Genomic DNA, 25589 nt, shown 5'->3' with positions numbered 1-25589 from the left:
TGGCAGTTAGGCAGGATCCCCACATTGAGTCAGGAGGCAGCCAGCTAAGGGTCCTTCTGGCCCCAAAATACCTTGTATCATTTGGCTGCTCAATACTGGATGACAGCTTTTCTGAAATCAAACTAGGTAGCATTCCCCAAATAAATTCAAGCCTCCTGACAAAACTGTTGAAAGCAGAGCAAAACGATCCCTGAAATATAGCAATGTCTTGCAACATTGTTGCAAATACACTGGAAAGTGAAATGTTATATGAATCTGACAACATTTAAATTTAAAATGCATGTGACATTTGCGTGGGCTAAACCTCCATCAGGCAGAAGACGCCTAGGGAGACTAAAATCTGGTACTGGTATTTTCTCTTCTTTGAGTTAGGAAAAGGAATTACACTACTGTTTGAATTACCTTGCATATGCAAAATTATATACTCTTAAAATACATGAGTATGCTAAGTTTGCATTTAAGATATAGTTTGGAAATGCACACAAACTTTCTGTGTAAAAAGGAATCAAATTTATAAATATACAATGACCTAACTGAATGCAAAATGAAAACGTTGATGGGGGGACGAACTTTCATAGGCAAAAAAGAAAAAAAGGTTAATTGGGTGAGTTGATTTATCAGGCCCTATCTCATTCCCAGAACCAGCTGGATAAGCCCATGAGTTATGTTTGTTGAATTCAGTCTGAATTATGTTCGCTGTTAACCTCTTCCTTCCACTCACCCTATACCCATAGTATATGTGGGGTGGGTGGGTTTTCCATCTCTTAGCAACAGTGCAGAAAAGGTGTTTCCACTTTAAACTAATTAATATGCTCCATCAATCCCGGGCTTCTCTTGCTAGGAGTTTATCCCTAATGTATCAGTATTTTGCTGATGTGAGAAGGAAGCCATTGATCCTTCCAATAGCGGGACCCCTGAAGGATGCCCAGCCTGCAGAGTGTATGTGGCTGGAAACTGTTTCTTTGACAACAGACTTAACAAAAGTAAGGGAAGGTTTGGCCTCATTAGTACCATTCTTTTTTTTTTTTTTAAGGCAAATAAAAAAGGCACCATCTCCTTTGCCTCCTTTGTCCTTCAGCATATTATTTCAGAAGCTCAAAAGGGTATGGAGATGTTTTACCTTTAACTTGTCTTAATTCTTCAAAGTTACAGGTCTGCTTCAGTTCTTTAATATTTCATTTTCATAAACATGTTCTAAATTTAATTCAAAGGTGAAGGGAACTAGAACCTGGCTGGGACCTAGTATTGAGGGGCAGGATTCAGAAAGTTTATGACAAGCCTAGACAGTAAAGAGGGGCCTCAGAGAGGTTCTAACGTTATTTAGAAGTGACAGCTTACATAGGAAGCACAGAGTTGGAAGAACTGAGCTGCAAAGAACTAGGACAGTCGGTGGAGGTACAGGTACACATGTATGATTTAACTTAATTGGAGTATTCCTATCTATGGAAAATTATCCCCTCAACACACCCCTGGACAACTTAAGCTATGCGCTAGTTTTGTGTGGGTCACCTTCAGCTCATCGGAGAGCTCAACATCCCCACCCCTTAAGCCCTGCAGATTACATTTAATTTGTAAGAAGTCTGAAATCCAGAACACAAGTTCCAAAAAACCAAAATGACGCAAAGGTTCTTGAACCTATAGGCCAGCGCACAGAACCCCACTTATGGGGGTAACTGCAGCGGAGTCAAGTATTAATGTTACTAAACCAGGTTCGTTTTGCCCAACGCCCAGCGAGCCAAACGCTGAGATGCTGAGCTTTGCAGCAGTGAGAGGGTTTGTACACAACGCAGCTGAGCACAGAAACGAGAAAAGAAAGCCTCATACCTGCCTGGCGGAAGGAAGGGCCTGGGGTATTTATAGGATGAGCTGGCGTCTCAAGCTCGGGGAGCGTGGGGAGAGCGGGGAAAGGTGATGGGAAACAGGTGCGTCATCTTCGTTCTGCGCAGGCGCAGCTCAGCCACGGCCTCTGCTTGTTCAAAAACCGAGGCGCTTGGCTCCATCTGAGGGTGGTTTTGAGCCCTCTGACGTCAAAAGGTCATCGAGCGGACATTCGCGCATGCCCAGGTGGAGGGTCAGGGGTCCTATCCAGTTTTAACCAACTCAGCTCCAACTAGACACAGCTGATCCAAGTCCCTGGAAGACAACCTGGGGAAGCACCTCATTGTTTAAGCTCCGTGCAGCTCAAGGACAAGCGGGTCTTTTCCAGCAACCATTAAAAGGACCTTGATTAGCGAAGGCAGGTTACAGGTAAAATGGACTGAACTGGTGATTACCCACGATTTCATCACCGTGATGTAACCGTCAGGCAGAACATTTCTATGAAAACATTCTGTTGCGAGATGCCAGGAGCACACTGCCCGCCACAGTGGGAGTGGGGGGCCCCTTGCACTAGACCAGCGGGTGGTGGGCATGGAAATCCCTGGAGGGCAAGGCCAGAAGAACAGGGCCGCGGGGTTGAAAAGCAGTGCCTCTTCCCTTCCCAGGGTTTGAGTTTGCCTGTGGGCTCGGTTGGAAAGCCCTGCAGTACCTGAGCGGTGTCTGCCTGGGATGGGGCAGGAGGCAGCAGCGCAGACTTGCTGCCGTTGGGCAGAGACATCATTGATAGCACCCGCGCATCGTAACTAGAAAGGCGCTGCTTACAGAGTGCCGGGCACTATTTGAATCGTTTTACATTGAAGTCATTCTCACAGCATATGACATTGCCATTTCTGTAGGTCAGAGCGGGTCACACGTTGTCATTTTGACATTGTTCAGACGAGCACTTTACCGACTCCGCCTGAAGATGTGAAGGGAAGATCTTAAATAACTGCCCAGCATCACAGAACTAATAGGTGGCCGCACAGATCAAGTGATCTTGCAGGGACCAATGGCCGCTCAGAAGAGTATGACGGAGACATTAAGGAAAGACTGCTTACAGATGGGCTTAAGTGAACTCAACAAGAATGGGGAAGCTTCTGGAAAAGCCATCCTAGAGGGGTGTGGTGGGCACCAGGAGATGGCTGGAGCTGTAAGCAAAGGGCTGAGGGGTGTGTGTACGTGTGTACGTACAGGAGGGGTGATTTATAAGTCACCTCTCATTGTGCGTGGCCTTATAAATAGTGCTAACATTTTTCTTGTTTCATGTCGAAAAGGGCTGAAGTCAGGTGTTTATTCTTTATAACATATAGCACCTGTCAAAAAATTCTGTAGGAGCCATTCTGGGCACAGCAGGGCCATCTCATGGACCATGGCAAGGGAATGACAGCTAGATATTAGTCATGGGTTCTTAAATAACATCCACTTATCATCAACCCTTTATTAATGGGTACCCAACTGCCCGGCACACTCAGCTAGACTTCTGCCTCCCCTTGTTCTCCTGCTCCTGCCAGATCACGTTTAGGAGGAAGGGGAATGACAAGCAAACACGCCAGAAACACCAGAATTTTCAAAAGCCGTCTGCACGCAGACCAGCCAGTCCTTGGTAAGTTTTTGGACTCTGCCCATAAAGCCCGACTTCCCTCTCAACCTTCCTACTTTACACCGTCTCTTGCCAACCCTCCTGCCGCTCTGACTTGCTGTGATCGTGTGCTCTTACCTGTGACTGTCACCTGGCCCCGGGCTCGCAGCATCCTCTGATTCCTGCCAGGTAACTCCAAGCGCAGACCCAGGCTGTGCTGACTGGTCCCCCTGGTCCCGGTCCGCACCTTCCAACATGCCCCCTTCCTCCACCGACTCCCGCCCACTAACCCTGATGGATGGAAAAAGCTCACTTGCTCAGAAATGACTAGAAGAAACCTGAGAAATGATTCCTACACAAGGAAGCCAAGCTGCCCCACCCTGAATGTTTGAGGATGTCTTCAATCCTAAGGGTAATTTCACCTGCTTTAGAATCTAACAGAACATCCCAGCCAATACCAATGAGACCCAAAGCTGGCTAGATTTCTCCAGATGCTCCTGATAATCGAGTTCTCTCCAAACAGAAGGGGGGATGTCATGCTTCAAATGGATCACCCCTGTATCTTTTTGTAGGAAACTCCCCTTCACCTTAAATTCAAGTTTTTAAAAATTCAAAGCACTTAATGTTTGCACTTTTCAGAAAGTCACGTAACAAACAGGCTGTTACAAGGAATTTATTCCAAAAAGCAACTTTCAGACTCTGAGGTCAGTGACGGCCATCTCCTTCACCTCCTGTCTCCACGACACTGTGTAGTGAGAAGAAATAATATATGAAGACTCTGATACATGGAAAAATCCTTAAAGAGTGCTTTGCATACTCCAAAGAGAAATTATTCACAGTATTATTGGCATTAAGTATGTTACACGGTATTGTCAGCCTTTAAACATTGTTAAATCATGTATCAAAGATATGGCAAAAACTAATCAGACTGTCCCACCTATTTCTGGTAATTGAGAGGTTTTATACAAAAAATTCCATTGAATTCTTAGTTCTCTCTTTTCAAATAGTTCCGATAATTCTCCTTGTACTTGAAGAACATGTTCTTCTGTTTTTAAACTTTCCTTACATGGAAAGTTACCACTTATGTAGATCTAGAATTATAAAGCTGGAAGAACTACTGGATAAGAAATCCAATCCAGCTACAAGCTTCTTGCAGGATATCCTAAGCCAGTTCCCAGAGCTGACATCTTTTGTATGTTTTGCTTTTCCTTACCATCTCTAGAGAGGAGATTCCCCACAACCTCCATCACCTGCTCCAAGTTATAAAAACCCTTTCTTCGCCCCCACCTTTCTCTTTACAGCCCTGACTTTGGACTTCAGCTGTGGCTCCTTCTGGGGGTGGGCATTGCAATCAGTAGCCCTTTGGTGACTCTCGGTCACTTGTACTGGCATTGTCACTCTGGGGACATTTCCCTTAGACCTCTGATGGTCTCCATTGTCATTTAGGTTAACGTTTCCGCAGTTACCAGGGCAGAGGACAGAACTGGTAACAGACGGCTATTTGGAATCATGAAATGCCAGACCGAGGAACCATTCCTGCGTGAGAAGCTTCTAGCATTTCCTGTGTCCTGCTCCTCACCTCCCCACCAGCTCCTTTGGTGTCCAGTGAACGCTCCACATCCTTTAAGGGTCGATCCCAATGTTGCTTCTCCTGTCTCACCCTGGAGAGGCTCTTTCTCCTCTGGGCTAATTGTCACCCACCACTATTACACCTCCCATCACATCTATTTCATACTGATTTTTCTGTCTGCTTGCTCACCTCTTTACGAGCATCCTTCTGAGTGGCCACGATTGGTTCTTCTCTAGTGTAGTTTATTTCAAGGCTTTCTGAGCCTATAGACCTGTCTTGGGTGATTATAACAAACTAATGCTGAAACGCTTTGAGGGGAGGCAGCACTGCAATATATTTTTTAAAAATTTTTATTTATTTATTATATTAAAAAAAATTTTTTTGGCTGCTTTGGGTCTTCGTTGCTGCACGCGGGCTTTCTCTAGCTGCGGCGAGCTGGGGCTACTCTTCCTTGCGGTGCGTGGGCTCTAGGTGTGCAGGCTTCAGTAGTTGTGGCACGTGGGCTCAGTAGTTGTGGCTCCGGGGCTCTAGAGCGCAGGCACAGTAGTTGTGGTGCACTGGCTTAGTTGCTCCGTGGCATGTGTGATCTTCCCAGACCAGGGCTCGAACCCGTGTCCCCTGCATTGGCAGGCGGATCCTTAACCACTGTGCCACCAGGGAAGCACTGCAATATTTTAAAAATCATTTTTGGTGCCTCTTTGGAAACTTCCTACTTTTCTGTCACTTTGGTTATTCTTATCAATGTTTACAGGGCAATTCCTGATGCCCTTTAAAGGTACAATTTCTTCTACTGGAGTTGTTATTTCCAGCCTAACTACAGGTGGTACTAGCATTGCCTTCATCACCTTACCATCGTGCTTCTCTTAGTGTTCCTGGGGGCCACACCCTCTGTTATCTCTCAAGCTCCCAATACATGGGGGAGATAACAGTATTGCCTTAGGCTTACTCAGCACTAGAAACATTCCTTATGTGACTCTGAGAATACTGTCTCAATAAATCTTCACAGTAATTTGTATGTGGATAAGTTAATTTCCTTCTCTAGAAGATGAATCACAATAGGTCAAGAAACTTGCCACTCAGCTGTTCTCCTAAATCAGTGCTCTTTCTACCAGGCCAGTAGTTGTCAAAGTGCCATCTCCAGATCCCTGGCATCACCAGCACCTAAGAACTTTCTAGAAACGCTCATTCTCAGGCCTTGCCCCAGACCTACTGAATCACTGGGGGGCGTCCGTGTATTCCGACGCATGCTTGGGTCTCAGGACCCCTTCACGAGGCCAGTGAGTCTCCACGCTGGCCGTCCATGGCATTTGTCTGCAATCTCTTACAAAGTAGTAATGCTGGGTCCCACCTCCAGACCAATGAACTCAGACTCTCCGGAAGCTCAGACTTCAGTATCTTTAAAAAAAAAATCCCCAAGTGATTCTAATGGGCATTTAGGCTTAAGACCCACTGCTCCGGAGGACGCAGAGCCTGTGCTACCTGTGAATTCCTTCTGTCTTAGTCCTTGGGAAGCATCCCCAGGAAAGGTATCGGACATGAACCAACTCAAGCACACAAATGTTCTGTTATCACTTATCAACTCTCTCTCTGTTCATACAAAAAGGGCCCATGCAAATATAAAATCCCTCTACGGAAAATTAATATAGTTAATCCACTAGTATGTGCACGCCCTTATACACACACACCTTACCTGACAAGCCACGCAAGAATCTTACGAACGTGCATGTGTAGGTTTTGGATTCATGCTGAACGTTGCGAGGCATTGTGCCGGCTGCCTCGTGGGCATGGTTTCATCGACAATATCAGCTAAATTCTCACCATAGGAAAGCATGAGGTCATCATAAACACGCATTTCTTTTTTGCCCCTCAGAACAAAGTGAACATTGACCTGGATACAGGGAAGGATCCTAGCTAGGGTCACTCCCATCGCTTGAATCCTAACAAGAAAAAGATCTTTGCAGCTTCTGAATTCTCCCCAAGCAGAGGGCTATTTTTTTCTCAAGCAGAGGCAATTTGCTCTTCCTGAGATAAACTAGTTTGGATTCTCACATACAGAATAAGGGATGCACAGCGTGGGGGGGGAGAGGGGGACAAATCAAGTCATTACATCAAACTGCCATTTTCTTTTTTTTTTATTTTTTTAAATTTTATTTATTTATTTATGGCTGTGTTGGGTCTTCGTTTCTGTGCGAGGGCTTTCTCTAGTTGCGGCAAGTGGGGGCCACTCTTCATCGTGGTGCGCGGGCCTCTCACTATCGCGGCCTCTCTTGCTGCGGAGCACAGGCTCCAGACGCGCAGGCTCAGTAGTTGTGGCTCACGGACCCAGTTGCTCCGCGGTACGTGGAATTTTCCCAGACCAGGGCTCAAACCCATGTCCCCTGCATTGGCAGGCAGATTCTCAACCACTGCGCCACCAGGGAAGCCCTAAACTGCCATTTTCTATTTTACAAAGAACTTTCTCATGCGTTCCTATTTACTAAGCCCGTGCTCCACAACTACTGAGTCTGCGTTCTAGAGCCCGTGAGCCACAAATACTGAGCCCACATACCACAACTACTGAAGCTCACGTGCCTAGAGCCTGTGCTCTGCAACAAGAGAAGCCACTGCAATGAGAAGCCTGCGCACCGCAACGAAGAGTAGCCCCTGCTCGCCACAACTAGAGAAAGCCCACGCATGGCAACGAAGAGCCAACGCAGCCAAAAATAAATAAATACAAATAAATAAATTTAAAAAAAATTATTAAAAAAAAAAACCAAAAAAGAATGAGCCCTCACTGCTGAGGACAGAGAAACCTGAAAACACTAGGTTTGGTAAACATGGCAAACATGGACAGCATCGTGACTATAATTAATAATAGAAATAAATATATAGTATTATGTATTTAAAACTTGCTGAGAGTAAACCTTAGAAGTTCTCATCACAAGAAAAAAAACTGTGACTATGTATGGTGACCGTGGTACCCAGCTTTATTGTGGTGATCATTTCAGTATACACAATATCAAATCATTATGTTGTACCGAGAAAATAATGTCAATTATACCTCAATAAAAATTTTAGAAAAATAAAAGAGTGAGCTTTTTGGACACAAAGTAAGCATATCAGATGCAGGCATATCAATAAAGGGCTAATTTTCATATCAATAAAGTGTTAATTTTTCTCAACACGTTTCTTTGGATTGGCTTTCAACACAATGAAAATGATGCTTCAGTTCCTAAAATGAATACTTAGTACTGACACTAAGGACAAACTGAGAAGTCCTTCAGAGATAAATGATAAGACTCTGACTCCCTCAGTAAAAGTAAGCTCTGTGGTCAAATCCAGTAATTTTATGAGGAAGAATAAAACATTTTTTTTAGAGTTTTTTTCAAAGTCCAGAAGTGAGGTAAGAAATGCCAGCGAACGCATTTAGGCGTTAGGTGGGCGGTTGGTAACGGAAAGGCTGATTCTTAGTCCCCGGCATGCGAGCAGCTGGATGTCAGTGAGCTGCAGAAACATTCACGGCCCTGCAGACCCAGCTGCCAACCTGCTCGTCTCTGGAGAGGATGTGAGACAGAGGTGTCTCTCTGGTAGATTAAAAGCCCCCAGAAACACTGGGATTATAGCACAGCCTGTCTTCTAACAGAAAAACGAAAACTTTGAAAGTGAGATTCTGTGATACTAGTTGTACTTTTCAAGGCCTGCATAGGCAACCAACCATTTATCTACACGTATTTCGTTCCCCATCTGTCTACACTTTTTCTCCTGGAAAAAGACAGGCTCTCTCTACCCTGAAGATGAATGAGGCCTTTGATGTCATGCAAATGTTAGCTCTGGGCCAAACACGTACAATCCTGAAAGTAGTACACTTAGAGAATAAGAGGTTTAAATGCATTTACCATTTTTATTTTGCTATGCGGAAACATACATTCACCATGGCTGTGCGATGCGGTTGACAGTGAGATGGAGAATATAACTTTTTGAAGGCTATTTGTAACTAAACACTAAATAGTTTTATTACAGTGGAAATTCTGTACAGTTTAAGGCTTGGCTCTGAACTAGACTGCAAATATGGACCAGATTTGGAAATAAAACACTTTTTTTCAAGTAAAAGAAGAAAAATCCATTAAAAAAATACAAGGACGAAGAAATGAAGAAAGAAAACAAAGCAACAGAAGCCCAACGGGTTTTCCCGGAGTGAAATTTCATCATATGGTGAACTAACAAAAATACAGGTTTTCTTTCCAAAATAATGACAATTTACATATTTAGGACTTGTTAGGGAACTCTGGGAAGCTTTCCAGACTGAACACAGACCAAAGCGGACGACGGGGAAGAAATCACATTAATATGCTAAAGTCAGTACTACTTTATAACGGTTAAATTAGATTACACAAAGCAGGATTGTGAGCATTAAATATTTCCAGAGGATCGGAGAGTCGTTACTGCTGACAGGTGAGAGTAATAAACCAGAGGAGACAAGTACAAGATTCAAGTTGTTTACTGAATAAACTCGGTTATTGGTACATCTAATATGGGAAAAACCTGACACACTGGACTAGACAGCTTCTAGCAGTTTAGGGTAATCTTTGTTGATCTGTAAACAAAAGATCTGTCACCTAAGAAACTGCAATTTTGTTTAGACTTTAATAATAATCAGCTATGAAAGGCATGGATTGTTTTATGTGTTACATGAGATCACGGTTTCTATTGTTGGTTATGAACGTGCAGGTGTAGCTGAGAACTTAGACACTGTGTGAAACGTAAAAATGCTGCTTGTTTTGTAATTGTATCGTTGCTTCATGCATTATCAGTTTAGTGATGCTGACTCAGATTGCTTTATTATGGGAAGATCTCTGCCAGTGTCTTTATTAAATGGTCAAGGTCAGTTCTTCTGGATTGAAATTGTCCATGGGCAGATACAAATCAGTGGGTTAGAAGAGGAAACTCCATATAGACTCTGGTTTTTCATAATGGTTTGCATGACTGGCTTCAGGTGCAGCCTAGGTTATTCCTGTAGAAGAGAGATTTGATCAGTTACTCATTTGAAAACATCTGAGAGTTTCCCTCAGATCGAGGTCATGGGAAAAGTATCTTGTAAGGTTATAAAATGCTCTTTTTGACAAGATACTGTAAAATACCAGTGTACGTCACTGATAGGCTTTCTCTGAAATAACCACATCGTCACCCAAGTGGCTGAACTCACTGAAGAGAACCTTTTTTTTGGTTTTTTTTTTTTTTTGCTTTCTATCTTCCAAATTACCTTCTTAATTTGAATATAATGCGTGATTTTTATACTTTTTTTCCTTTGAGAGAAGCCACTCATCAATCAACATTAACCAGTGTTAGAGAACGTACTTATTTCATTTATACATGTAAAGCATTTAAGAGACTTTTATCACATAACCAAGTGTGCAAGGAGCTGCATTCAGCATTCAAAGCCTTCCAGGGATGCTCGAGGGGCGGGTTAGTATGCATGACAAGTCTGTGCACACACAGAAGATGCTGTCTGCTCATGATGTCGGCCAAAGAGTGGCTGGAAAGGCACGCGCTTTCTGGAGGAAAGCAGGACCACAAGACTGCATTTTTGCTTCCTCCCGAGACACAATACTACACTGGGGAAAAAAATCATCCCAAAGAATACAGGAAATAGATGACATCCACAATGAGAGTGAGTGCTCTGGTCTCAAATTGTAAAACAAAGCAAAAACAAAAGCGTAAACAGGCTAGAACCAAACACAGTGGAAGAGAAAGCTTACAATGGGATAATGTTACCAACGGAAGGAGAACAGGCTATATTTTATTTCCCTAGTATTTGGAACACACAAATTGCACCTCTCAGAACAAAACCATCCTAGTTCTGATTAGGCTACATGGCAAGTGAAACCAGATCTGACCTTTCAGATGTGGATAATGAGAGGAGCACAGAGCATGCATTAAAAGGGAACATGCGCGGGACCATGCAAGCAGACTCTGCTTTCTCTTTATCCTCTAACTGGCAGGGGAGGTAAAAAGTCCACAGTATGGAGCCTCCAAACATGAAACAAACCAGCAGCCGCAAACCAATTTTCCATCCTCGTGATACCCAGAGCCCTGCAAATGCCAGTGAGAGAAAAAGGACAGGGAAGAGGCAGGGGGAGGGAGAGAGGGAAGCCCTGGGCCACATGCCAGCCGAGGCCGAGCCTAGAGAACCAGCGCCACCTCTTACCTGGGCTCAGTCCTCTCCATCTTCAGGGGTGATCTCTGTCTCTTTATGGACCACTACTTTGGTCACTGACATGTCAGGGTGCTGCTCTCTGGCCTCTTTAATTGCCTGAGCCAGTGCCTATCCCCAGGAAATCACAGAAGGGCAAAGACAAAAAAGGAGGTGGGACGTGCAAGATCAGAGCCGGGTGGAGACTTATGAGCAAGATCTATATACACAATTTACAAATGGGATACAATGACTGCAAAGGGGGGGTCACACGTTGCATATTGGAAAGTTAATTCAGAAAACTGTTTAGACTACAGGCTGAACTAGAAGGACAGCTCTGGGAAGAGTACAACCAGCTCGTGTTTCTCTGTCTCCCTGCCAGGGTATCTACCCTCTCTCACATGCTACCTGGTCATGGTCAATATCCGCGTCTCCCGTGATGACGATTCGCTTCTCGATTCTCGTCTCTGAAATGCCTCCTTTCACAGTCTGAAAGCAACAGATAAGCATTATGACTTTACCGTCACTGTTGACTGGGGGAAATGGCGGAAAATGCCGACACAGCTTTAAGTTGCATCATTCATTCTTTAAGAATTGAAACAGAATCCTATGGCAGTTATTTACAGTTGTTAATTTCAGAAGCGAAGCCAGAATAGAGTCCTTCGGGTTTGGCTGGCTGGTTGTTTCTGGAACGTCTACCATATGCTATGCACTGGCGTTAAGGGTTATGCAAAGGGCATCAGAATGCATATTCTTAAATGGAACCTGGCATGTGAGGACAGATGCACCACAAATACAGCAGCCATGAGAGCTCCAATGCAGCGGCCTGGCATCCTGATATTCACGTATCTGCTGCTTCAGCCCAACCCAGAAGTTCTGAACGGATACCTTCCTGTATCCGTTCCCACTCCACTTACTTTGGTGATGTGGGTGGTGGTCGTGGTGCTAGTGGTTTCAGATGTGATCGTCTGTGCGCTCATGAGCACACCTGGCTCCAAATCAGCACCAAGATCGACCTAAGCAAGCAAAGGGGGAGACGCCACTCTTGAATACTGATGTTACTTCTCCAGACGTCTGCAATCTTGGTTTAGGGCATGACGATGATTTAATTATCTGCACAATCACTGTGCTGTTCCATCAGCATCTGGGAGCTGCCACTGACTAAAGACTGAATCAAACTTGGCCATTGTTAACCCTCATTAAAAAGTTGGGACTTCAGAAATGTGAGCAGGGGCTGGATGAGCTAGTGTTTTTCCTTATCTATGGCTAGGGAGATAGATTTCCGAGCCTCTTTCTACAGTTCAAGGTATGTGAAGACCTGCTTAAGTCACCTGCTCTTCCTTGATCGGTAATAAAATTACAATTACTGCACCATTCTTGATAGAGACAGTTGGGTCCTCTGAGTCTCACAAATTAAATATCACGTAGTGACACTTAAATGCACGAAGCCATTCAAGGGGTAAAACAGGTGCCAGGGCTCTGGGCTTCATCGACTGTCTTACCTGTGATGATTCATATGTTATGGTTTTTGTTTCTGTGTGAACTACAGGCACTTCCTTGGTAGAAATTTCTAGCTTTACTTCTCCTGGTGAAACACTGTCAAAGCTGATGGTTTCTGTCTTCACAGTTGATGACTATACCAATGGGAAGCAGGCAGAGTGGCTATTAAATTTTGCAAACACATACCTTTGTTTTTTTTCCCTCCCCTCTTGGTGGTACAGGTTGGTATGAAATAAACGTTTACATTTTACATGGGGGTCGTCAGTTGGGGAATGAGGCACACAACAGATACATGTCAGTCTCCCAGAATTCATATGGAATGCTCCAGGTACAAGAAAATATTTCGAAGGAAATTGAAAAAACCCACTCTTTTACATTCCCTCTCCTCTATCTCATAAACTAATTTTAATAGATTAAAAAATCATAAATTTGCCTTTTATTGAAAAACTTCTTGGACAGAAGGAACAAGTAATAAGACACTGAACCACTGCCCCTCACCCCGCCCCCATGTACTTCAGGAATTTCAATAAAAGAGAATAAAGAATAAATTCTAGCACTTGGTGCCTGGGCAAGCCTGGTTTTGGTCCTTCTGGTTAAGTACACTGATCAGAAATAAATTTATCAAGTTTTCTAATATCTTGGCAGGCTACGCATCTCCCAGGTTTATTGCCAGTTATGGTAATTGTAAAGAGAGTAGAAGCCATTTCCTGGAACTTTAGATTGTGAATAATCATTATATATGTTTGCATGGGACCCCAGACCAGCATGGAGACCCCATAATTGCCATGCAAGAGGGCAACAAGAGGAGAAACAAACTGCTCTTGGAAAAGGAAGAAAATTAAACCTAACCCTGCCTTTATGCTTAACTAAATTTCAGGGACTTACTTCAGCACTAAAAGTAACATTAACCGCTAGTTACCTCAAAATGAGGTTTTTGTTCCAAAGCTTCAGAAACGTGGATGGCTGCACTCTGCTCCTCCTCTGGCTCTTGGGAAGCAGCTGCCATCTCTCCCTGCTCGAGGACAGCTTTGTCGGCCACCTCCCCTTTTTCCTCCTTTGCTCCCTCAGTCAGAGCAGAGATCTCCTTCCCTTTCCCATCAGAAGCATCAGCAGATGCTGCCTGGGTCACAGCATCCACGTCATCTCCAGCTGCGTAAGAAGCATCCCCACTCGCATGCACATTCATCACATGTCTTTCCTCCATCAATGCCGGTTCCTGCACAACCTTCTCGGTGCTAAGTGGCTGGGGGCGCTGGGTTGTTTCCATCTCTATTTTGCCAGACTCCGTCTTGGTTTCCGTTTCCTGCATGGAAAAAAAATTGTGGTGTCAGTGTGACTTTCCACAAAGCAAAGGTCAGAAAGCAAAAAAAAAACCAAAACAAAAACAGCCACTCACCAGGGTACCTAAAGCCAGTACCAGTGCTTATAACCAGCAACGCTTATAGAAAATATAAATTAGCTTTCATTCCTCCCACCAGAATCTTTGATGCCTGCCCTCTGGCTGACACATAGCCTTGAACCCGTGCTGCTTCTTCGGATGTCACAAAAGAAACAAGAGTGCAGTAAAAAACGCAATTAAAAAACCAAAACAAAATGAAAGCATTGGAGCACATGCATATTGGTTTTGGCTGCTTCCTTAGACCTAACAGGTGACATAAAATGCTTTAAGAAATTAAATGCTGTTAAAACGTCTCAGCACAATTGCTTTCTGAACATCTGAAGTATGTTCTTGTAATGGAACTAAAGACATGTGATGCAAACGTGGAACAGGCACAGAGGGGTGTAAGTGAAGACCCCTCTCAGGTGTTTAAAGCAAAGCCACTTGGACGCAACACACACACACACACACACACACACACACACCCCAAAAAGGCACAAAGAAAAGGCAAAGAGGCAGAGACAGAGACACCGAGGATGGAAACAAATGGCCACCTGCACCCAGCTTTGAGAAGTGGAAGTAACCCCTCCTATGAATTCTGTCGGTTTTCTCGCAGACTCTAATAAGCTGAAGATTTCAGAGCCATCCATGAGCTTTTCTCCAGAAGACTGTTTAGTCTGAGTGAATAGAGAAATGGAGAGTCAAGCACAGAGGTCGGGACACAGGAGGGCATGTACTCATTCACGGCTGGTTAGACAGAACTGTAGGCGCGGGACCCAGGGCGAGGGATGGAGGGATCTACAGACAGATTTGGAAACACATAGGAATGGGAAATCAACAGCAAATCAGGGTGCGCAGGGGCTCTGGTTTGGTAAAGCGGAGAGAGTTCCTGGGGTTAGGGCGGTGCTGGGTGAAGCGGATCCTTTCACCGGCACCGGCACTGCAAACCCCGGCAGCACCACCCCACCTCGGGGACAAGAGCTGGAAATAAAACGGCAGGTGTCTCAACGCTCACGTCAGACCGCGGTAGTGACTTAACCATGAAAACAACAAAAAAGCTTGGGTTGGCGGCTCTCAACATAAGCCAAACAGCAAGAGAAATGGAAAGGCTCGGGGTGGAAGGGCTGCCTCGGCAAACGTCATGCTGGAATCGGAAACGGCGGCCCAAAGGCGGCACCGGTTACCACGACTTGGGACGTGGCCGACTCTGTGACAACGTATCGGGTGGTGGCGACGGTGACGGCCGGTTCCTGGGAGTATATCCACTCGGACAGGCTCTTCCCGTGGGGACCGGACGGCCCCACCTTCAAGGCCTCGGCCTCGGCCTCGGGCTCCGCTCTGCCCAGCTGCTCGCCCTCCAGGCTGGCATCCCTCCCGGGTGCGTGCCTTTTCTCCAGAGCATCGTCCTCGGGGCTCTGCTGCCGGGACTCGGCTTCCCTGATGGGGGCCAGCGACTCCGACGGCCTCCGCTTTGGAGTGTGGACCTCAGGCCCCCTCCTGGTCCTGTCCTCGGTGAGGGCTCCCAGGACCTCGAACTCTGCCAGGACAGGGGGGGTCTTCACGGACTCGGCTAGTCCCGGCTCAAGAGGGGAGGGGGACAACACCTTCTCCCCTTCTTTGACTTTTCCTGTCATAGTGACAATTTTTCCAGACACGGTATCGTAGGACTTTCCGAGTGTGTATATTTTCTGTTTGTTCTCTTCCTTCAAGTGCATTTCTCGGGCCAAGTCTTCGAAGCTCTGCACTTCAGTGGCGCTAGATCCTAACAAGTCGGTGGGGATGTCATCAGTTCTACCGCTCGCGGTCACCACCTTGTACGTCACAGTCTTTTTCGAATCACCATCAACTACCTCAGTGGGTATTTTGTCTACAATAACCCAGTCCTCTGTGCCCTATATTTGGAATATAAAAGCTAAATTAGAAGTTCTGATGGTATCTCATTTCTAAAATAAGAATCCTTTAAGGCAATCAGGGTGAGAGCTACACTCAGGCCTGGGAGGTGACTGCACAGGGCTGGGGTTATTTTCTATTAATTATGGCTGCAATCTCTTCCCATCTGAAAGTTATTAACTCTAACCTGCAACTTGGAATACGGTCTGTGTGTAGACTCGCAATTTCAGATTTCTTGAAATACTTTGGTGGTAAATTTTGCAAAGACTATATTTGATCTTATGCTAAATGTCTGATCATTTTGTAGGTCAAGATTAAACAACATTTTTGAAGCTGCTGTACAAGTTATTTAGCTTTACTTGTGTGGACATAGAAAAGACAGTTTTCCATGTGAAACAGAACACTGTACTTCATATCTGTTGTTCTCACAAAGAATGTGCCAGCATTCCCACAAATTTCTGTGAAAACCATTTTCCATGTTTGTGAATTATACTTCCTTATATGGGAGACGGAATCCACTCTAGCACTTATTATCCAATAAGTATTCAGTGCACCTGTGTTCCAGGCATTGTAATGAACTATTTCCCACTGTTAGGACACTGTCGGAGCCTCTTAGAAATAGGTCACAGTGGTCTGTACACTGTTCCGATTTTATTTACAACCGAAGTTCATCGTCTCAGGAGTTTCTTTGCCAGTTTCCTTAGTGTTAGTTCCAATAAGGCAGAAGAAATGGAAGTTATGAAACTTCTGTATTGGGGAGCCTACCAGGATGTTAGCAGGTATAGTCTAACAGGTTACAGAGGGAAGAGAAACCAAGCCAGGAGCAAGGGAGCACCTTGGTTTACATTTTAAACTTGGACGTTTGCTACGTTCTTATTTATCCTAGCCTGAATCTAGAAATAGGTGGGCCTTAAGAAAAAAGATTACAGATCCATCTATAGGCTGGTGCAGGATTAAACAAAATGAATTGAAAAATAACCTCTAGGGTCGATGGGACAGTTTTCTGGAAAATGATTTGACGAGAGGTAACCACAGAGCCTCCTTCCTGAATTTTCTTTATCACACTCGGCTAGTGGGAAAACCAATAAAAGTTCAGAACTTTCAAAATCAGTCAAGGTCATCTAAATTAGCATCACTCTATGGGTGAAAGAGATACTAAAAGGTCCAATAATATCATTACAAAGTATAATCATAATGCTTCAATGACCGCACACAGATATAATCACCTAGGAGCAAAAGCCACAAAGAAATGATAGCTAACGGATAACTAAAATAGTAACAAAATTCCCTATTTCCCTCCCCAGAATCTAAGCAAAAATGATATACCTACCTTAGTGGCAAACAAGGTAAATTTTAAAAAGAAAGGAAAAACTACAGACATTTTAATGACACTGAAATCTGAAGAGCAATTTCCTTCTGGAAAATTCCTTAATGTTTGTTTTTTACCTGAGACTCAAAGAATGGAGAGCTTCCTTGATGCAAAAATAGAACCTTTTCAGAAATCTCTCTTTCTTCTTTGGTCTGTTTGAATAAAGGGGGTTGGGTTGGAGAAGAGGAAGCAGACAGTTTCCAAAAAGGCAAGTTAGGAAGAGAGTTCTTTTCTGTGCTACACATATAATACTCATTCATTTTTTTTTCTGAAGAAGTAAATTAGTGTCTATTAATTTGGAAAATGGTCTGAAGCCATCTCAACATTTAATAATTATTTCCAAAGAGTAACAGATTATGTTTTGAATCTCCAGTGTTTTTAGGATTCAAACATTTCTCATTTCTACAAACACAGAACATGCAAGAGTGGCATAAAGAGCTTTCTGGCATTTCAATAGTGTTCATACGTCAGTGATCTGAAATACTGTAAAAGTGAGTACTAAAATGAAAATGTTAAGATTTAAAAAAAGTTAAGTTAGGAATAAATCCTCACTTCCATGTCTGACAAATTCTTGATCATATTCCCTACTGAAGTGTCGCCTGATACAGAGGAAGGAAACACACATGGGTCACTGCATTAGCTACTAATCTGAAAAACCCAGTTATGCCTAGATTGATGTCTTTATTCCACAAATAAACATAAGGTTATAGCTTTATTTGAACTTTTATAACATGGCAAATAATCCTGAAAAGTCAACTTCAGAATATCTTGGTGAAGAATTAAGTATTTCAAGTCATACTTGTCTTTAACATATAAAATTTAAAAGGACATTAAATATGTTATGTTAGAACAGTTTTTTTCCTTTCATCTTTTTATTGCTTCCTTTAGTATTAAATAGGCATAATTCCTGGGGCAATACGTTAGCTACCGAGCCTGTCTCTGTGCACAGCACATGACTGCATAGAATAGTGACAAAAGGATATTTTGGTAAAGTCATCTAAAAATAATAATAGAAAAGTTCAAAGTTTCTAGACGAATGGAACTTTGAAAATAAACCCTCTTGTTGATAAGCAATATAATTTTATGAGAGGTATTTAAAATTCCTAGGTATGTATCTACAAAGCTATCAGTACTACATTTAATCGTTTGCCTGCAAGAGGTTATAGAGGAGCATCTGGAATGTTCTCTGGAATGACCTGCTGACAGATTTTGATAGCATCGTCCTCATATGCTCCTTTCAAATGAGGAACAAATAAGACATTTCGAAGGGGGGAAAAAAAAATCCCTGTCCTGCCCCATTCTGGAGAAAGATATTGCAAGAGCCAAAATGTACCATGTGGAATCATTCAATGTGGATTTAGTTTTTAAACTTTCAATCATAGCCTCTTTTTTAAACAGAAATAAGAAACAGGAAGTCAAAATTATAGGTACTTTTCAGAATACCATGGCTAGGCCTCTAATTATAATCACTGAACTAAATATTTTCCTACAATGAAAGCTTAAAAAAACAACAGCAGTGGTTTTCAGCATATCCTGTTATCTGACATCAACTAATTTTAAAAACATCTGTGTCTGTAATTAAAAATGTCCACACTGTCTGCATCCAGAATTGTGCATGTCCCATAATAACGGAGAAGGGTAAGATAAGGGGATAGATGTTATCATTAAATCCTGTATACTGTCAACCCCAATCCAGTGAGTTCAGCTAAAGTTAAGAGGTACTGATAAAGAAAAGCTGATAATCGAAACATTTACTAGGGGTTAAGACAGAGTCAGATGCACACCCTGACTATTTCATTTAGTTACTTAAATGTTCATGCCTGTGTCATAATTGGGACACAAGGCCCTAGAGTGGCGTGCAAAATTCACAGAGGTGTTACTTGCTCAGATGATTAAGGGTCTCTATGGAGCTGTGACTTTCATTTCTGCTCGGGCCAGGGGTTCTCAAATTGGGCTGTGAATTAGAATTATGCGGAGAGCTTTTAAATAAGAGTAATGTGTGGGGTGCACCTCTGACTAATTAAATCAGATTCTGATGTAGAACCCAGGCATCGGTATTTTAAAAATCTTGTAGGTGACTGTAATACGCATCTAGAGTTGCACCCCAGGGTCTGAATGGAAAGTCACACAAGTCAGATTCACAGAATGGAGATAATTCTCTCTATCCATGAATAGATGATCCACAGTGAATGGATATTTTGCCCAATTTAAGGCCCATCCAAGACCTGAAGAGCAAAAGTAAAGCTGGACAAGAAAGCAGAAAAACGCATAAAGAGAGTTGATTCTAGTTATTCATGGCAGTTGGGTTCTATAAAGTCGCCGTGAACACTGAATTACTGAGTACTGAACCACAGCTCCTAGGGGAAAGACAGGGCCAGGTTCCTGGGAAGTTCTGGTCATGAAATTTTCATCAACTGATCAATGCATAACCTTGTTCTATGCGTGTTGCTGTTTAAAGACCCCTTATTTAATATCTATTATTGATCCATTAACATCAAACTCACAGCCAGCAGCACTGTAACTTATCCTGAACAAAGCGTATCTGACACACATATTTTCCTATAAGGCACATCTCAGCCTTCCTGTACTTGGGAACACTAGACAGCACTTCAGCACTATGCCTGGAGGTCGTTTTAAATAGCAAAATCACCAACAAAAAACACAAAAAAGCAAAAATGTGGCACTAAACAGGCTGTGAAACTTGTTGCCTGTTCACCTTACCTGGGAAGGTGTGCCTTGGGCAATTTTTTTTTTTTTAATCACATTGTACCTGTCTGTGAATTATCGTGAAAGCGCTGTTAATATTGATTTTAGGGTTACAGTAAGTTTTAGTGAGTAGGTGAATTTGCACAATAAGGAATCCATGAATAGGGAGAGTTGACTGTATTAAGCTGACACACCAGTAAAACCACCAGCCACCTTAAAAAAAGAGGACAGTACTGGCATGGCGTTAAGTGCTAACGTGTATTGCATTGTGGTTGGGATTTGGAGACTTTTAATATTCAAGTAACCATGAAGGAATATCTGTCCAGTATGGACTAGGCCTAGGTATACCACAAAAGGCTGTCATGGGAAATATCTGTGGACAGAAGATGTACCTGAAACCCTTCACATCCCATCCATCTGTCCTACGTTTGGAGGGCCCTGTATGTGGGTTTGCCTATTTTCCAAAGTTAATGATGATTTGCTATTATTTGCTTCTTTGGGGCATCAGTGCTACTTGTCTCCTGTTAACTCAAACATTTGAAACTTGAAACCACTGGCAATAAAATTCCCATTTTATAATAAACATAACATCATATTCTTAGAATATAATCACCATTACTAGCTCACTATATTTCTAACTCCTAATTTTTCTCTAGTTGGTCATAAACTGGTTGCATATAAATAGATTTACTTAGGGTTCGACCACCACAGATAAAGAAAAAAGGTGGTCACATTAAAAATCAGGAGTCATTACATTTTTTTCACAACAACATTGTATCACTGAGATTCCCAAAAAAATCCAACTAAGTGTGGCGTCACTGAATCAGTGTCTTTACCCTTCTGACACAAGCAATATTACTTTGAGATGTCACTTTAAAAAATTAAGTTAAATATTTTCTTTTAGAAATAATTGGACCTCTTTCTAAACTGGCCAATTATTTAATTAATTTAAAGTGGGTCATATTAAATAAAAGGAAAACATCAAATGAGTAATTTACTTAGAAAAATACCTCCCCTCTAAAATGAAAATCTTTTGTTTAGGTGTTTTCAAAAAATATGCTTTGTATATGCCTAGCTGGCTGGGAGGATAAAATTATCTTTTGTGCTTTTCACAAAACCAATAACAAAAGCCAATATTAAGTTTTAATATAGAAATGAACAAGAATTTGGAGCATAAGAACTTGCCGGGCTGTCTCCAGGGCCCTCAAATGGAGGATAAACTGGGTGTCACCAAGGTCCCCGGGAGGAGGGTCGGATGGGAGCCCCAAGGCGAGGGAAGCGCGCATAGCCCTGACCTCCCAGAAGGGACCTCTCTTCCTCTGGGACTTGAAGCTCCTCGGAGCTGCTTTTTCAGAGCCCCTTTGATAACCAGGGTTAGCCAGCCTTGTTTTTAAGAAGCTCTTCTTTACATCTAGCAAGTCTCCCACCAATTTCCTCCCTTCCCGGTGGCAGTGGAGTCCTAAGGTACAGCTTCTGCTCACCACTCAGCAGACACTTGAAAGCGGTTACTAAGCCAGCTGCTGGTCTCCAGTCTACGTAACCAAACTACTTTGTGCTTCTGCAGAGGACATCTTTCCTCCAACCTTTAAACCTTTTAAAACAATCCTTTCTTAGGTCTACTGCAGTTTCTCTGCGCCAACAGGGATAAGGCATCCACATCGAGGGGAAGTTCAGCATATTCGAAGCGTCACCTCTTCAAGTCATTAACATTCTTGGGGGTCATCACCGTTATCCTCTAAGAATTAGAGGATTTAATAAGTGAAAAAAATTTCTTTTACTAGTCTAATGACCTAGACTTCGACAGTCCCTTGTTTATCATCACCACCTTTAACTTCTCCAAGCAACTACCCGAACTTCCATTCAAAGGGCTGCAACCTCGCATGTCCCTGAGTGACAGCAGGGGAAGAGAGGCTTGACTTTTTCAGTGGCTATTTATTTTGTGTTTTTGTAACGTAATCCAGTATCTGCCGTCTTCAGAGCCAGCATGTCCTTCCTTATTTCCAGCCCTCGTAGAAATAGGGTAAACCAAACTTGACCAATTACAATAAAACTTATCTGACCATAACTCATAAGTGGCAGTCTTACTAATGCAGGAACTACAATATTTAAATCAATCAGGAAAATCTGAAATTTTTGTGTCTTGAAACTCACACAATCTGAATGAAACCGATGTTTAATGGTATAGGACTTTTCATTTATTCTGCATAAAAAGGCCCTTTACAAAGTAATTCAAATGGAGATATACCTTGTCATTTTTTTTTAAGTGGGATTGGAACTGTCATGAACATCATGATTGTGGTTACTTTAGATAAACAGCTTTCAAGGGAAGAAAGAAGTTAATATGATACTAGAAAGATGCCGTTTTAAAAAACTACTTCTTTTGAAAGACAGATAAAGTAAGATGGTGTGTAGCAGATGACAGCAAGATTAGTACCACTGCCACTGTGGGTCCCACACGATGGGAGCCTTGAAGTAACACCAGCTGAATCCTCTATCTTGCTGTACAATTAAAGAGCGATTTCCTACATGGAAGACTTACTCAAAAAGACATTCTGGCCTTTAGTTTCCCTATTAAAAACCAAATAAAAACTGATTATAAGTCATAATATAATATACATGTTTATATATATAAATCAGTTAAAGTAACCAGTTTTTTAAAAAAAAAATATACATGCTATAAATAAAAATGAAATAAAAAACTGAGTACACCCGTAAAAACCTGGTGTAGTGGTCCCAGAGTAAAGTATGCCCTGAAATGTTATCAACTTCAGAACACTGTTTAGTCAAACATTAGACAATCTCAATAGGCCTCATCTTGCAATTGATGAGAAACAGTCATGAATTTTCAAGGCATTTCCTAAAGCAGCGGAAGTACATTCAGAAAAACTGTTGGTTCATTAATACAGTAGGTCAATGTCTCCCAGCTGTGAATCTAGAATAAGCAGATCTGAACCAGAGTTTCCTTGTTCATTCCAAAGCACCATGGGATGCGATTACTCACTCCTTGGCCGCCTAACATTGTACTGGCTATACACAGGCAAGGGGTGAGATTCTCTACTCAGAAGCCTGCCACATCCTTTCCCTGCAGACCCTGCAGAGGAGCGAGGCTAGTGAACAGAAGACAAGTGCAACCCAAAGCCTGAATACCGACCTCTTCAGGTACTAGCGGCTCGATCATGGGTGCCTCCTCTTGCCGGGCGGCTAGTCGCACAGGGGAGGTGGAAAGCCTCTTTTCCCATTCGTTCGTGATGGCAGTGTCCGTGGAGGTTTCTAAAAAGGTTCTTTTCAGCTCACTAATATTGGTCTGATGTTTCATCAGGTCATCTTGGGTTTTATCTAGCTCCTATATTCAGAACATGAAGAATCCAACAGTGAACATTTTACGTGTGTTTTCCTTTCTGCGTGCTCTCTCTCGTTTTAAAAGTTAGGTCATTATCTCATGAGTAGTCAAAATAAAAGAATTCTGATCAGGGCTCACGACACTACCACAAACACTCTGGTGAAAATGTGATATTTCTGAGGGAAAACAAAATCTAGTTCACGCAAGCATAAAAACCAAAACTTTCAAAGGTCAGCTGTTAAGAGTGTAATTCACATGTAACCAGAGAATTAAAATAAATACACACGCAGGAAAGGGGATCTATGTCTAGGAGAGAGGAAGGAATCAGAGGAAGCCGAGAAGTCAACCGCACGTATTCACAGGTGAGAACACACCCTTCATGCATCATGGTACGAGCCCACGGGTTAAGCCACCAAAGGAAAACCAACACACACAAGCATGCACTGGTATATACCAATACCAACCTCTAACATAAGATTACTATGTTTGACATACACATTTTCACCCTTTATTCGCTTAATCAGACTATTCTGAAAGAAGTGGAGAAGAAAGGAAAGTAAGGGACACGACGGTCACATGAACAAGTGTCGTCCTTCACACCGCACCCACACACAGTCACCACCTTGGAGCATGCTGCAAGATCTGCACACCGCAGACAAACAACGACTTATCACACGCTGGTTTCTGCTTTTGTGTTTGATTTTGAATTTTCTACCTGTGCCTTGAGCTCTGCATCTTCCTCCTGGTCCGACTGCCAGCATCAAGAGAGAGTGGGAAATAAAGTCTTACCATGCCATCGACTCTAAGATCGAAGGATGGGTCTACATAAGCCAGCTACATGGGGGCGCTAGTTTGCTCTTATGTGAGAAGACATTTCTTTCTTATATATAAACCACAACGTTCTCACACACAGATTATGAAGCTTAATAAGAAGACAGGAGCAAAAGATTCCTTGCCCCATGGGTCTTTGACATTTTAGCCTGGACACTTCCAAGCGCGATGAGCCCACACGTGTGCTTGGGAGGTGACAGCTAGGACTTGGGGGGGCTGTCCTTAAAGGACGTTAGCAACGGTTCAGGAAGTGGAGGCAGACAACATCGAAATTAAAATTCACAAAAACGGCTATGAATATCCAATGATGAGAGCTCCCTTGGAGTGTAGGTGTCCTCACAATAATCCTATGAGGTTAGCTATTATGATCCCCAATTTGTAGACCAGAGAACTGAGGCACAAAGAACGTAACACAGAGGTTCCCACATTAAAAAATTTCTTGGAACTTTGAATTTCTTGAACCCACCTACTTAAAAACAAATTTGGGAGAGGAGAGGGCTGATACGGATGGGGTAAGTGAGGAAGTTAAATAGACTCCCATCAACTACAAAAATCAACTATAAGACGTGGTCCAGAGTGAAATTATGGGTGACAAGTGGGTGATGCCAGAGCACATGGCCTTCAGCAAATGGATCACTTGGTCTGGGTCTCAATAGGGACCAGACTGTCTAACCTGCACGCCCCACCCTGCACTGCTGTTACACTGGCTCCGGAAAAAAGAGAAGGGGAAGCGTTTATAAGAAGCGTTAGAGGGCCGGAGGCATGCTGATTCTACAGAGGTGGTGGGTTCATAGCTCTTCATTTTATTTTTAAGCTTCATAACCTACCTATGTTATACGTCTTCGTTTGCATGCTTCAAATGTTGTATAACAAAGTTTAAAACTGCTATAGAAATTTATAGTATTTTTTTTTCTCCTAGCTGAGTTATTTTTTTTTAACATCTTTATTGGAGTATAATTGCTTTACAATGCTGTGTTAGTTTCTGCTGTACAACAAAGTGAATCAGCTATATGTATACCTATATCCCCTCCCTCTTCCCCCCGCCCCATCCCATCCCTCTAGGTCGTCACAGAGCACAAAGCACAAAGCTGATCTCCCTGTGCTATGTAGCAGCTTCCCATTAGCTATCTATTTCACACACGGTAGTGTATATATGTCAATGCTACTCCCTCAAACAAATACCGTATATTAACGCATATAGATGGAATCTAGAAAAATGGTACTGATGAACCTAGTGGCAGGGCAGGAATAGAGACGTAGAGAATGGACTTGTGGACACAGGGAGGGGGAGGGGAGGAGAGGCTGGGATGAATTAAGAGAAATTTAAAGTAGTAGTATTAAAATATTTTTCATTTACAGCATACCTTAGGATTACAATGAAATTTACTGAATGTATCAGT

General features: G+C 42.8%; 1 protein-coding gene and 1 pseudogene across 3 annotated transcripts in view; both read right to left on the bottom strand.

The window, feature by feature from the left end:
* Positions 1-2596, bottom strand: part of LOC132347341 (uncharacterized) — a 36877-nt pseudogene extending 34281 nt beyond the window's left edge.
* Positions 2597-8866: 6270 nt separating this feature from the next.
* EPB41L3 (erythrocyte membrane protein band 4.1 like 3) overlaps positions 8867-25589 on the bottom strand; it is a 140006-nt gene continuing 123283 nt past the window's right edge. The window contains exons 15-25 of one of the 3 annotated variants that reach the window (XM_059895260.1): positions 24074-24109; positions 23170-23361; positions 17390-17464; positions 15238-15945; positions 14608-14730; positions 13595-13978; positions 12678-12809; positions 12093-12191; positions 11584-11664; positions 11191-11307; positions 8867-9996 (exon numbers count right to left, since the gene is read on the bottom strand). In XM_059895260.1, the coding sequence (XP_059751243.1) occupies positions 11197-11307; positions 11584-11664; positions 12093-12191; positions 12678-12809; positions 13595-13978; positions 14608-14730; positions 15238-15945; positions 17390-17464; positions 23170-23361; positions 24074-24109 (1941 nt within the window). In that variant the 3' untranslated portion in view covers positions 8867-9996; positions 11191-11196. The remainder of the gene's footprint in view (positions 9997-11190; positions 11308-11583; positions 11665-12092; positions 12192-12677; positions 12810-13594; positions 13979-14607; positions 14731-15237; positions 15946-17389; positions 17465-23169; positions 23362-24073; positions 24110-25589) is intronic. The other 2 variants (XM_059895261.1, XM_059895262.1) reach the window with 2 other exon arrangements.

This window comes from Balaenoptera ricei, chromosome 14 (assembly GCF_028023285.1).
Source record: "Balaenoptera ricei isolate mBalRic1 chromosome 14, mBalRic1.hap2, whole genome shotgun sequence".
Lineage (NCBI taxonomy): Eukaryota > Metazoa > Chordata > Mammalia > Artiodactyla > Balaenopteridae > Balaenoptera > Balaenoptera ricei.
Note: the sequence above shows the minus strand (reverse complement) of the source record. Positions and strands in the feature narration are given on the sequence as shown.